Source organism: Fusarium oxysporum, chromosome 3 (genome assembly GCF_000149955.1).
Source record: "Fusarium oxysporum f. sp. lycopersici 4287 chromosome 3, whole genome shotgun sequence".
Lineage (NCBI taxonomy): Eukaryota > Fungi > Ascomycota > Sordariomycetes > Hypocreales > Nectriaceae > Fusarium > Fusarium oxysporum.
The window spans coordinates 2,909,667-2,923,309 of NC_030988.1; the positions used below are offsets into that span (position 1 = coordinate 2,909,667).

A 13,643-nucleotide genomic window follows, 5' to 3' on the forward strand; every position below is an offset into this window, starting at 1 on the left:
TATAGATCGGATCGACAAACGGTAGCGCACGTCCTCCTGCGCTGTCGCCAGCACCGCCAACTCCGGGACCAGGAACTAGGACGACTCCGAGGACGCAACAATCTCCGGAAGTTACTGAGCGAGCGCAAAGCAGCCGCCAAGGCAATCAAGTTCATCGAACTGACTCAGATCCTTGGGCAATTTCAGGATCGAGACCTTAACAGACAAAGCTGAGCACTGGGGGGGAGACTGTAGGTACATAGCCGCGAAAGAGAGGGCCTCACAGCCCGACAGAGCCTAGAATCACGGACGCGTTGGTAGAAAACCACTATGTACATGGGCCGGCAAGCAAATGTAAATAGTAGTTAGAGAGCGAAAAGCGGGAATTTTGGGAACAGCTGGTCATCGTTGTTCACGATGGCGAAGTGGGGCACCACGGATCAACACTGATCCGCGATGCTTCGGCTGTTCGCCGGACCCCGTTATCCGGGCATAGTCGTTTAGACGACTACAACCGCGTAGGATAATCAAATCTAAATCAAATCATATCCCCCACCTGCTTTGAGAGCGTCTCATCACCAAAACAAAACTATGGACCTCAGACGAGATTTCCAGTTTGACCCCTTCTCAGAGGAGGGCCAAAATTTCGACAGTCAAGATGGTTCTCTGCCTGATATTGACTGGTCTAATCCCGTTGAATTCCTTACCGCCATGGGAGGTCCAATGCCCGAACTTCCCTCTCCGGCCAAGGTTCGGCGACAGGCTGGAGAATACTCGGCCAAGGTCTTTGCAAGCCACCATCTCCTAAAGCAAATTCTGGAGAGGCATGAGGCCACGATTCAGAAAAGGTGGACCAAGAAGACTCGGCAGCAGAGACTTCAAATTCTCCTCAAAGCTTGGCCGGCAATGCCTGCCTCTCATCGTCCTGATTTCGAGGCCTTTCGCAGAGAATCAAAGGAAGAACGAGAGAGAGGCTCGAAGTATAAAGGCCACTACATGTGGCCCTACATCAACCAGGAGGACTTATCACAGCCTAAGCTTATGCTCTTGCTGCTGAATGCCAGAGGCCGTTGTCCGCCTCCGGCCTTTGCGGCGGCCGATAACGACGCAATGCATCTAGGCAAAGTGACAAAGGCACTGGTTCCTATCTTTCTTAACCTTCACACGATGGTATTGCATGGCGCCACCACGGCTGAGGGATATGGAAAGCTTCTTGATTGGGATTCGCACCCAGATGCTTTTGACTGGATGCACACACGCAAACAATTTCTCCCTGGGGAGGGCCTCCTTATTCTCGAGGCACAGGCTCGCTTGATGCCCTTTCTCGTTGATTTTTGTCACGAAGTCCTCCACGAGATCTCCGCCGATGCCATCGCCAGTAGCGCGTATAGCATCCAGCCCGAGCCATTTCTGAAGACGGACAGCGACGCTTCCGGCTTCACATCATTGGCAGCAATGGCTGCGGAAGCGCCTTACAGACTACCGGCAAGACTTGATCTCGAACGACTCACGTCTCTTCTCGAAGCCGAGATGTCAGCAGCAGAAGATCACGTGTGGGCACTTCGTGAGGATCCTGCCTACTTTGCTGACCAGTTCCGCGAGATCAAAGATCACCGACAAGAAATGCTGCCTGATACCAAGGGACTTCCGCATCCTGCAACTCACAGGCTGCGGGAGAATACTCTCTGGGCCCGGGTAACCTTTGGTATGCTTTTAGATGCTTATGCGAATCTCGAGTCCCTCACCGAGCTTCATCGGCAAGTCCAAAACCTGAGCATGCTACAGCAGAAGTTTCACAAGGAAATACTGCCCACCAAGGACTTGCCGAAGGAGTACTTTGTTTCTCTGCTCCGCTTCAAGTACTTCTTGGAGCAAACGGCAAAGGGGCCCTTGGACAAGCTCAAAGTAGCTGCCACAGCCTCTCCACCGATGCGGAAATTCTTCGTCCGTGAGCCGCCTGTTGATCCTGACTCGACAAAGATATTCGTAAGGAGTTGCCCGGGGTTCAAGATGGAAAAGGTAGAACAACAGTTGATTTGGTTGTTGCAAACACTATGGGAAGATGATTACGCCCTCTTTCTCGTTCGCGTGCCTAACGTCGTCGATGAGTTGGAGCGACTGCTACAGGCGGAACCTAAGGCGGACGCCCTCATATCGGCCCACGTGGCCAAGATGATCGGTGACCTAGCCATTGTCACACAGAGTCTCAAGCAACTCGAGCTCTATCAGCCATGGGCCCAACAGTTCGAGATGGCTTCGGCTGACCATGTGGAAGATTTCAAAGAGGAGTACACCGCGCTACAGAAACCTATGGCACAGCTTCACGCTGCATTTTTACAAAAGGGCCTGGACTACGCCGCTAGACTTGCGGAGCCGTCAGGTGGCAAATTTACCTACCCATATAGCAAACGTCGGACAAAGGAGACGGTAGACGCTTTGCGACAGGCCGAGTCGAATTTGGATATGTTCTGGGCCAAGGTTGACGACGTAACAAAAGCTAGAGTCACGGATTTTGAAGATACAGCTCTTTATCGCCTTCTTTCTCAACCGCGCATCTTGAGAAGGACCGCAGAATGGGTTGAACCTACCAAAACAAACGAAAAAGCTGAGCCCGCCCTGGACCAAGATCTTTGGGCCCTCAACCGCCCACTTTCAAATCTGTTCCTGGACCAACCTGCACAAACACCTCAGAGATTCAATGCTCATGGCGTTCAGTCGAAGATCAAGATCAAGACCAAGGGTGACCCCTCTGAGACGTCCAACAACAACGATAACGTGGCACCATCTGATGCCACAAAACCCAAGGTTCTCGACTCTCAGCCAACATTCTCCGTCGATGCTCGAGCATTGAAGGTGTTCCGCACTTTGTTCTTCAATCCCGAGGTAACATCGACGCCTGGCTCCATTCCATGGAACGACTTTCTCCATGCAATGGCCTCTACAGGTTTCCAGATTGAGAAGCTCTATGGCTCTGTCTGGCAGTTTTCCCCTACTATTTTGGACATTGAGCGAGGGATTCACTTCCATGAGCCCCATCCAAAAGGCAAGATTCCTTTCGAAGTCGCTCGACGGCATGGACGAAGATTGACACGGGCTTATGGCTGGTTCGGGGGCATGTTTATGCTCAAGGAGAAGCAATAAAGGCCACTCATCGTATATGTGGCCCTGGCAAGGAGTGTTAATCTCAGCTGGTCCTTCCTACAGATCTGACTGGAGATTTTCATACATGGATGAGTTTCGGTTCAGCCAAGTTCTGTACCATTGGATCCAGTACCTTTTACATTGTTACGTTGTGGCGCCTGTCCGTAGCACAATGAATCTACTCTTTGTGAATTTCTTGCTCTCCATTATTTGTTGGAAAAACTGGGCCCTTCTCTTCAGGGTTCAGACTGTTAGTCTGAAAGTCCTAGATTTAGAGTTCAAAGTCATAGATGGAATCATCTAGACTAACTCACCGCCACCCCACACACCCCCCGTCCCCGCACACTTCAACACCATCAACGCGTCATCAACACAGGATACTTCATTTTATTCTATATCATCAAATAAAATCCGTTTTTTCTTAATTTCAATGGCAATAGAATCGCAGCTATCAGATTATGAAAAGAAGATATTATTGGCCATTGAGGACGTAGAAATCATTGGTTTGCGGCCCTCGGCAGTAAAACACTCAGTCAAGCTCTCGACATTGCATGATCGATGCGCCGGAGGCCAGGATATCCGCACAGCACATCAGAAAGATCAGTCGCTTACTGTAGAGCAGGAAGATGACCTAGTCAACTATATTATCGACCGAGAGCGCGCTATTCAGCCTCTCATGAAGAAGGATATCCATGACTTCGCACAGGCGTTATCATCAGTCAACGGGCAAGTCTCTTATGTCGGCAAGAACTGGGTTGACAGATTCTTTACCCGCCATTCAAGTATAGAATTAAAGCCATCGAGAGTCATAGAATCCGTAAGGAAGCGTTGTGTGACGAAGGAGTCACTTTCCGAGTACTACGATGGCCTCAACTGGGTAGTCAACACGAAGAAAATAACTAGGCCTTATATGTATAACGTTGACGAGACCGGCGTTCAAATCGGTGAGACCAACAGTGGCATAGTAGCCGGAACAGCGATGACTTCTTCCTCAGAGACGATAAACTCTGACAATCCGACTTGGAGCTCAATAATCGAGTCTGTATCAGCGGACGGTCGGCGTCTCACGCCTTGTGTCGTTTTTACCGGCGAGAACCTCCAAGGACAGTGGTTTCCAGCCGTTTTTCCTGATTGGAAGTATACTTGCAGTCCAACCGGTTGGTCTAACAGCGACATCTTCATCCGTTGGTTCATGGGGGTATTCATACCGCAGACTAAGCCGAAGGATCCTAAGCAATGGAGACTATTGGTCCTAGACCAGCATAAGTCACATATTACAGCAGAATTGATGAAAAAGGCGTGGCTGCATCAGATTTGGCTCTCTTGGTTACCCTTACACTCATCACATATCACTCAGCCGCTCGATGTTGCCGTATTTGGGCCGTTAAAAACATACTATCGCCAGTTTACCCGCTCTTGGGCCTCATACGAAGCAACCTCACCACACCAACAACAGCTCTTCCTAAAAGCTTATGAGAGGGCTCCATTAAAAGCCCTGAGCCGTAGGAACATAATAGGTGGTTTCTCGGCCTCTGGGCTTTTCCCGATCAAGCTACAGAAGGCATTGGCGGCATTGAAGCCAAGGGAGAAGAAACGCAAGCGCTTCAACGGGCCTATAACACCAAGGAAGGCCCAAGTAATCGCTGATACGATCTGAAGTACGCCCCAAGGAAGAGCCGATACTCAAAAACAACTGGAATCTGTACAAAGTCAAGGAAATACCTTTATTCGCGACTTCAATTGTATCATAAAGAAGGCGATGAAATGTATTGACCAGAAGAACAGTCAAATTCAACGCCTAGAGGAGGAAAAGGCAGTACTGAAGGCATCAGTAGCAGCAAGAGAGCCCACTGGCCGAGTCGCCGTTCAATTTGACCCCAACAAGGCTTTCCCTGAAATTGAACAGATTATCTCGGCTCGTGATCAGGCTGAAAAGAACGTACTACATCAGATCGAGGGAAATAAGAGAAAACAACATAAAAAGAATCCGCCAAAAACACAGACTGCAGATACAATATTGGTGAATTAGTTTCCAAATTCTCAGTTAAATTGAATAAATACTCATTATTGTAGAATTAATTGAAGTCATCTATGGATTCAGTTGTGATGCTATCACGGGTGTGTGGGGTGGCGGTGAGTTAGTCTAGAGATATAAACCTGAGAAGAACTCTTATCTCAAGAATTAACAATAAAGTTTCATAAAATATTGTTTTTTCCACCAGCATTACTGCACAATATAAACAACATTATCAGCATCCCCGTCTTCAAAGGAAGATTCCGCAAACCCATCGACGACGGCTCATACTTAATCGAGACGAGCTGGCAGTCTGCTCTCAGCAATGGCTCCAATGCTGCCGCTATCGTCGGTGCCTGGGCATCATCCTACTTTGCTGATCTCATGGGCATCAAGCCGCCGCGATAACCATTACCATGCAGTACCCCTCTACCGATAAGACCCCTCTACCGATAAGAAAAAAAAAAGTTTCCCCATACAAACTGCTATTTTTCAGCCACCTTGCAAAGAGTCACCAGAAATACGAAAAACAAATTGATTGCTGTTTATCGGTACAGAATTACATGCAATTTAATATCCTCTTAGCCTCTTGACTGCGCGGCCTGCGCGAGTTCGTGTGACAGATAATTCCTCTGCCTCCGAATTTGTGCTTACATCCTCTTCTGCTCCTCCTACCTCGATTACATCCTCAACAACCTCTGTCTCTGCAGTTGCCTGGCTTGTCTTAGGAATTGTTTCACCAGCCACTAAAGCTTCGGCTAATGTCACAAACTTCGTGTTGAGATTCGGCACTGCCTTTCTCTTCTTGCCTCTGCTTAACCGCCCAACTTCCTCCTCTAAACTGGCTACTCTTGTACTTAAGGAGGCAATCTTTGATTCTTGAGCTTCAAACCCTTTGGATATCACTGAATAGCGTCTTCTTGTCGATGGGGTCTTATTCTTGCCTAGATCTCTGATATGGCGGCTGGTCTTTGGAGTGTTATCAGAGTCGACTTGCCTGTCCTTGTGGCCATCTGATGCAGGCGTCACTTCCTTCTTCTCTGGTTGAATTTCTGGGTCTACGAGTGCTTTACGTCGTAAAATCGGCCAGTTTCCAGTCACTCTCCAGCCTGAGAGGATGTTTTTCTTCGTCATGCCCACTTCCCTGGCCTTGGCATATGCCTTAATGAAGTTGACCTTATCCACCGGCGCAGAATCAGTCAGGCTCGTCAGCTTTTGGAGTTCTTTGCGATAGGCAGCTTTAGAAGCATTGACTATGCCGTTGTCAAGTTTTAGAGTCAACAACAACTTTGATTAACTTGATTCAAAACAGCTAGACACGTACAGATACATGGCTTCTATGTCCATCCAATATAATGAGTCTCGCGTCAGACTCGTCTTCTGGTTGAGTCTGGGGAAGGTAGACCTCCTTGAGCCACTCGACTGCGATATGGTTGTCCGTCCAGCCGTTCTCGGACGTGATATAATGCCAGTCAGCTACTTGCTTGAGCTCATCGACAAACCACTGTTGCTGAAGCTCTTTGCCCTTGAAGATAATTCCGGGCTTCAGAAGATGGCCAGTTGCTGTGACGGCCTCGATAAAGCTAGTCCAAGCGCGGGACTGGGAGCCTTTGAGGAAGGCCTTCCTCTTGGGATCGCTGCTGCCGATAACCAAAGAATCCAAGCCTATATTCGCAATGGATCAGCTAAATTGATGGCCAAATCAACAGAAACTCGCCAAACCCTGCCATGATACCGCCCTCATTACAGTTGATTGTGTTTTTAGGTTTGATCCAGCCATATTCGCTCTCCCGGATATCAAAGTACCAATTGACAGCGGTCGGGGTAAAGCAATTGAACCTAGACACCTCCTTGCGTTTGCCTATCTGTCTTTATTGATGGATGCCGTTTCATGAACCTGGCTAGCCAATGTACACCGATAGGCTTTTCCCTCCCTTGTTGTCGTAGGAGGACAATGACGGTGGCGCGAACTTGATTATGAGAAGGGGCATAGCCTAAGGCCTCTTGTCGAAGTATCCAGGCAACCTATCTGGACTCCTGAGACTTGGATAACAACTGGGCAGGATGGGTGACCTCAGACTTTGGTAGTACTCCTCTTAATCTGTCTGAGAGAGTCGGCTGAGGGATGCCATGCTTTTGCCTGGCTTGGTTCTGGGAGAGGCCGTTTTCGGTGACATCTAATATGGCTTCAATAACGTCATCCTCTGCGTAACACGCTCGAGTCATTCTTCAAGGCAATTATGGAAGATTGGTGTAGATAGAGAACCTAAAAGTCATGGGGAGGACTATTCGAAGATAAGGCATTAATGGGGGTTTTACATTGGTGCCACACTACCATACCGCTTATATGACGCAAAAAAGAGTAGCATAATGCGAAACAACATGAAACTCCCGTTGAGACACAGCTTGTTTTATGTAAATAGCTTCAATCTTTGGCCAAGCACCGTTCAAGTGAAATTGGGCATTTTGTATGAGGAAACTTTTTTTTTGCTTATCGGTGGAGGGGTCTTATCGGTAGAGGGGTACTGTATGGTAGATGCAGATCACCTGCAAGGAAGAGATAAGCCACAGTAGAACGATCATTAAAGCAGTTTAGTCAATCGTCGGTGTTTCTACGACTCGCGATAAAGGAATAGGCTCTAACGCTCGAGAGATGTAACATGACGAGAAGGCCGCTACCGCCTCCAACAAGATCAGTCAGACCGGGATGGTCACCCCCTTCACGTCTGAGAGAAATAACACTGGGTTCGTAGCGGTACGCTTCGCAAACATATGTAAGACCATCACCGGCGCGATTATTTCCTGGATCACGCACAGCCACTACTCAAACTACCTCTCTATTGTCTGGAGATCTACATATTCAGCGACAAGAGCAACAGCTACTTCAAGAAACAACACCACATGCTGAGCACATAGCTAATTGTATTAGTAACGGTACTTGGCAGGATTCTCTTAATATAACGTGGAATGAGCTTATCAATTGGATTGAGACTGAACTGAGGTGCTATTATGCAATTTCATCTCGGTCAAGATGCTGATTTAGTGAATCTTGACGATACTCCTCCTCGCTTGAGGCACGCGAGCTTGGCCACCAAGTCCCTGATTTTTTAACCAAAGGATTTGAGAGCGTCCTCAATGCCCAAATTAACCTATCAGAACTTTTTAAAAGCATGAATAGTAAAACATTTTACTCAAATGTGGCTTTAGTGATTATTGAGGGTTTTTGCATTAAATGAGGTTGGCGCATAAACTATTTGGTAAGGTCTAGAGACCGACCTCCCGTGCTTAAGGCACGGTCACTGGTTAAAGATACCTCTTTTTCTTAGGCCTAATCTTACTATTAAAAGTATCTGTAATTGCAAAAGTCATGTGACTTTTTATCTAAATTTCTCCATAAAATTGGAGAAATAATATACTTCTAATTTCATACCATAACCTATAGAAATATAGGTACCTTTATTTCCCTTGTCAACCGACCCTTTGCCTGGTCACCGTACCCCCCGTGCTTGAGGCACGGAGCTTGCGGGTGAATCAAGTTAGGGGGGCCGGTCTCTACGCCCTACCCGAGTATGGGCACGCTTAATGTCATGGGCGACAATAAGCTTATCATGATTAACTCTTTGATCCAAGGTGGCGGCCACACTGATTTCCAGAGAACAGTTTTGTATACGTCATACCCCAAGCTATACGCATCATAACAGGAGAATTATCTCCGGGACGCTTTATACATATAAAGACTTAGTTGACAGTACTACGTATCTAACTCGATAGATATAAACCCATCTTAACCCTTCCCTTTTTGTTGACGTTAGAAACTAAGTCAAGCACCCATGTAACCGACCCCCCCTGGTAACCGACCCCCACCTCAGACACGTCTTCAGACGCGTCCACACCAGTATTTAAATCCACGATAAATCGAGTTCTTCTTCAATTCAATTTTTTCTTTCTTCATCCTCTTCTTTTACTTCTACAATGCCGGTATACTCTGCGGACGACCTAGAAAATGCCATTGCAGACGTCAAGAATGGGGTCTCTTTGAAGACCGCCGCGAAAAAAAACGGTCTACCACCCAGCACCCTACGAGGTCGCCTCACTGGTGCGCAAAGTCGTCAGGTCGCTCGCCAAGAACAACTACGCCTTACTACCGATCAAGAAGATGACCTTGAGCGCTGGATTCTGCGACAGGAAAAGCTCGGCCACGCTCCAACTCACGCGCAAGTGCGAACTATCGTCCGCAGCGTTCTCGCGCGTCACGAGGATCACGCGCCATTAGGAAGGAAGTGGACTACGCGATTCGTGGAGCGCCACCCTGCCTTGAAGACAAAGTTGGGTCGCCGTACAGACTGGGAGCGTGTAAATGCTGCGACCCCGGCGAATATCAAGCGCTTGTTCAACGTGTATGAGACCGTGGATTGGATCCCCCCCGAACGACGGTATAACGCCGACGAGGGCGGCATTATGGAAGGCCAGGGCGTTAACGGCCTCGTGATCGGCTCGTCACAGGAGAGCCCTAACGCGGTACCAGTCAAAACAGCGACCGTACGTACGTGGACTTCCATTATTGAGTGTATATCAGCGGTCGGGGTTGTCCTCCATCCGCTCGTTATATTCAAAGCGAAAAGCATTCAAGAGCAATGGTTCCGACGCGAATTTTTAGAGAAGCACCTTGGTTGGCAAGTTACCTTCTCAAAAAATGGCTGGACGAGCAACTCTATTGCGTTAGAGTGGCTTGAGAAGGTATTCCTTCCCCACACGGCTCCTGCAGATCCAGCTGATGACCGTTTATTAATCGTTGACGGCCACGGCTCGCATGCAACCGAGGAATTCATGGCCAAGTGTTACCTGAACAATGTTTATCTTCTCTTTTTACCGGCACATTGTTCTCATGTACTCCAGCCTTTAGATCTCGGTTGCTTTTCTAGTCTGAAGGCGGCGTACCGTACTTTGGTTGGCGAGCATACCGCTCTGACGGATTCTACCCGGGTTGGGAAGCAAAGGTTTCTCGATTTTTATGCGAGAGCCCGCGAAATCGGTTTCCGGAAGGAAAACATTCGATCTGGATGGCGGGCAGCTGGCTTATGGCCTGTGAATATTAACAAACCGCTCGCTTCGCGTTGGGTGATGGTGCTCACGAAGTCGGCACTACCTCCCTCAGAAACTCACGATATCGTAACGCCAAAGCGTGGCGGCGACGTTGTAAAGCTTTTCTCTGCCAAAAGCAGCTCTCCTTCTTCACGGCTCTCAATTCGAAAAGCGGCTGCGGCGTTAGACAAGGTTGCAATCGAGCTCGCGATGAAAGACCGCGAAATTGAGCGGTTACGCGCCCAGCTTGAAGCGGCGCAACCGAAGAAAAAACGGAAAATCAGGCAGGATCCGAACGAATGCTTTATAAGCCTCGCACAGATACTTGCAGAGGCCAATCGCGAGCCTGATCAACGTGTTATTCAGTCACAGAAAGGCGATCTTGATTGTATTGTGGTGGATGGGAAAAGTAGCTCTGAGTCGGAGGAAGATCCAGCCCCTGTGCGCCGATCAACCCGCGTCAGGCGGCCTACAAAAAGGTATATTAGACAGGATTTGAGTAGCGAAGAGAGCGATTGAGAGACTTTTAAATACCATTTTCTCTGCATTTTTAGCTATTTATTTGACAAAGTTGTGTTAAAATATTGTAAATAGATCGATGGACTTTCTGAGTCTTGCAGATGGGTCGGTTACCAGGGGGGGGTCGGTTACATGGGTGCTTGACTTAATTCCTGCCCCGGCATCAAACACTAAAAAACCTTTTTAACTAAGGAGCATCGATTATAGAGTCAAATGGGGCCTACCGCTGAGAAAAATGGGCATGATGATCTAGGCCATCCACGAGGTCATCTAAGCACATTCAATGCTCACTTGGTCGCCGCATCAGGAGAGTTCGTTGGGACATTCTTTTTCCTCTACTTTGGCTATGCTGGAAACATGATGGCTGTTCTCCAATCACCATATCCTGCTATCAATGGTGGGTTGGCAAGTACTACGGACACTTGGATCGCAATATCGTACGGATTTTCTCTACTGGTCAACGTCTGGGCTTTCTACCGGATCAGCGGAGGATTATTCAACCCAGCAGTAAACAACACTTCTTCCTTGTTATAACGAAGACTCAAGTCTGACTATAGTACCATAGGTCACGCTCGGTTTATGCATCGCAGGACAGCTCCCTTGGCTGCGCGCTGCGTTCCTTGTCCCCGCACAGCTACTCGGATCCATGTGCGCGGGTGGCCTTGTCGATGCGATGTTCCCAGGGTCAGTGGCGCAGGCCAACACAGTACTCGGACCTTATACTTCTATTGCGAAAGGCGTGTTCTTGGAGATGTTCTTCACAGCTCAGCTGATTTTTGTTGTCTTGATGCTGGCTGCTGAAAAGTCTCGAGATACCTTCATTGCGCCCATCGGCATTGGGCTCGCCTTATTTGTAGCTCTGATCCCTGGTAAGTATACTCAGGCTGGCGAATCTATCTACCGATGTAGATGAAATGTAGATGTAGATAGATGTAGATCTACATCTATCTATCTACCAGGGGATATGTGGGTCTTCTATCTATCTACCTGGAGGTCCGGTAGATAGACGAAATGTAGATAGATGCCAAGACCCGTCCCTCATTTCCCGATTTCCCCACGCCATCCCCCTTTTTCGCTTGGGTCTTGGTTTGACATATTCTCATTGCCCTTCATGCCACCCAAAACCATTGCCCAAATGGCACCTCAAAGCGATTTATTCAGTTACGCAACCGATACTACCATATCGGAAATATCCTGTCCCGAAGACCCAACCTTGCCTATGCACAATTCCTCGTCTCGCGGCAGCCATTCAATCATCAAAGACTGGGATGCAGTATCGCAAGCTGTCCGCAGCCATTGGATCCTCTCAGCTCGAACCAGGGTTGCAAACAAATAAATCAGAGCCAAATCTATTCAAATCAAATCAAATTTATCCAAATCAAATCAAATCCGGACGTCCGATTTATTTGGATATTTGAATTCATTTGGATAACGTATTGTCCAATCAGCGCTCGTGCCAGACGGGCCAGTAGCCCCACTTTTGCGCTGAGACCCTGCCTATTTTGGTAACTGGGCCCCTACCTCCCAATTTAACTGCCATAGTTTTTTGGCTTTGATGCCGCCCATTGCAAGGTGAAGACTCCAGGAAATGGTCAAATATCCACGTCTGTCACGAGTAGCGATTGATCTCTTTTCAATTCATTGCGACATCTTCCGAGGCAAAGCGAATATTCAGTCTCGCAGGGCAGATGGTTAGAGCTCAGTGACCGACTCCAGGCCATAGAAGCAGATCAATGCATCTCATCGTGGGAGAAAGGTGGGGCTATCCAAATAATCAAATCGATCCAAATCGATCCAAATCAAATCAAATCAAATCAAATCGATCATTTTTATATCCAAATCAAATCAAATTGAATGCCCGATTTGATTTGATTTATTTGTTTGCAACCCTGGCTCGAACTGGTCAAGCTACTGGCTGGTTTTGGGCTCACGGCTATGACGTTCAAGCTAGGTCTAAAGGCAATGAGTCTGGCCCCCATACATGGCTCTGTTGCCACTGTGTCCAGCATGGCGTTCCCCGGCCAAAGGCTTATGTCTCGTCCAACACTCGGAACATTGAAGGTCATCTCAGCAAGGCCCACAATATTTTTCATCCAGATCCATCAAAAGCAACACGATATATGCAGGAGCGGCCCCCGAATCAACTGACCCTTCATGATTTGGCAGCCAAGAAACGGAAGAGGGACGACTTTCACGACGAGTTGGTTACTCGATTTGACAAGACCACGTTCCAGCGCCACGTTGTCCAGTGGATCACCGATGCAAATCTGTTATTTCGCGTACCGGAGCATAAAGGCCTCCAAAAGGTCTTTCAGTACCTGAACCCCTTGGTTCACGAGACTTCCGCCAATCTGACCCATGAAACGGTTCGGGCTAGGATCATCGACGAGTTCAACACATACAAATCGCGCGTCATCCACACGCTATCACGAAGCCCAAGCCAGGTTCATATTGCATTTGATGGCTGGGCGTCCCGGAACAGACATTCGTTCTTCTCCATAAATGCCTTCTTTCTCGATGAAGATACATTCCAGCCACGGAAGATCGTCCTTGGCCTCCCAAACATCGCCATAGCGCATACGGGAGAAAATATCTCAGCCGCTGTTATGGAGGTGTTAGATGACTTCGAGTTGATTGCAAACAACAAGGTTGGATACATTATTCTCGATAACGCCGCAAGCAATGAAGGAGCAGTCGAAGCAATAGGCCACAAGCTCCAGTGGCAGAATCCGGCCAGCAGAAGGATTCGGTGTTTCGGGCATATTCTTCATCTTGTCGCCAAAGCGCTCCTCTTCATTAAAGACAGCAATACACTCGAGGACCTTGATGCGGACGATTTTGCAGAGTGGACAAAAAGAGGTCCAGTAGGTAAACTCCACAACCTTGTCGTCTGGGTCAATCGGTCGAA

At 48.1% G+C, this 13,643-nt stretch overlaps 3 protein-coding genes across 3 annotated transcripts; all 3 read left to right on the forward strand.

Annotated features, from left to right (window-relative positions):
* The first annotated feature begins 418 nt into the window (after positions 1–418).
* FOXG_06602 (uncharacterized protein) lies at positions 419–3,386 on the forward strand. Its single transcript, XM_018385297.1, has one exon. The coding sequence runs from the start codon at positions 571–573 to the stop codon at positions 3,118–3,120; it is 2,550 nt and encodes an 849-aa protein (XP_018242578.1). The 5' UTR covers positions 419–570; the 3' UTR covers positions 3,121–3,386.
* Positions 3,387–8,721: 5,335 nt separating this feature from the next.
* FOXG_19320 (uncharacterized protein) lies at positions 8,722–8,832 on the forward strand (the record flags this gene model as incomplete). The annotated part of the gene is made up of 1 exon (XM_018399528.1): positions 8,722–8,832. One exon carries the CDS (start codon positions 8,722–8,724, stop codon positions 8,830–8,832), a length of 111 nt encoding a protein of 36 aa, XP_018242579.1.
* Positions 8,833–10,948: 2,116 nt separating this feature from the next.
* FOXG_06603 (aquaporin rerated protein, other eukaryote) lies at positions 10,949–11,648 on the forward strand (the record flags this gene model as incomplete). Its single annotated transcript, XM_018385298.1, has 2 exons — positions 10,949–11,242; positions 11,301–11,648. 2 exons carry the CDS (start codon positions 10,949–10,951, stop codon positions 11,646–11,648), a joined length of 642 nt encoding a protein of 213 aa, XP_018242580.1.
* Positions 11,649–13,643: the final 1,995 nt, after the last annotated feature.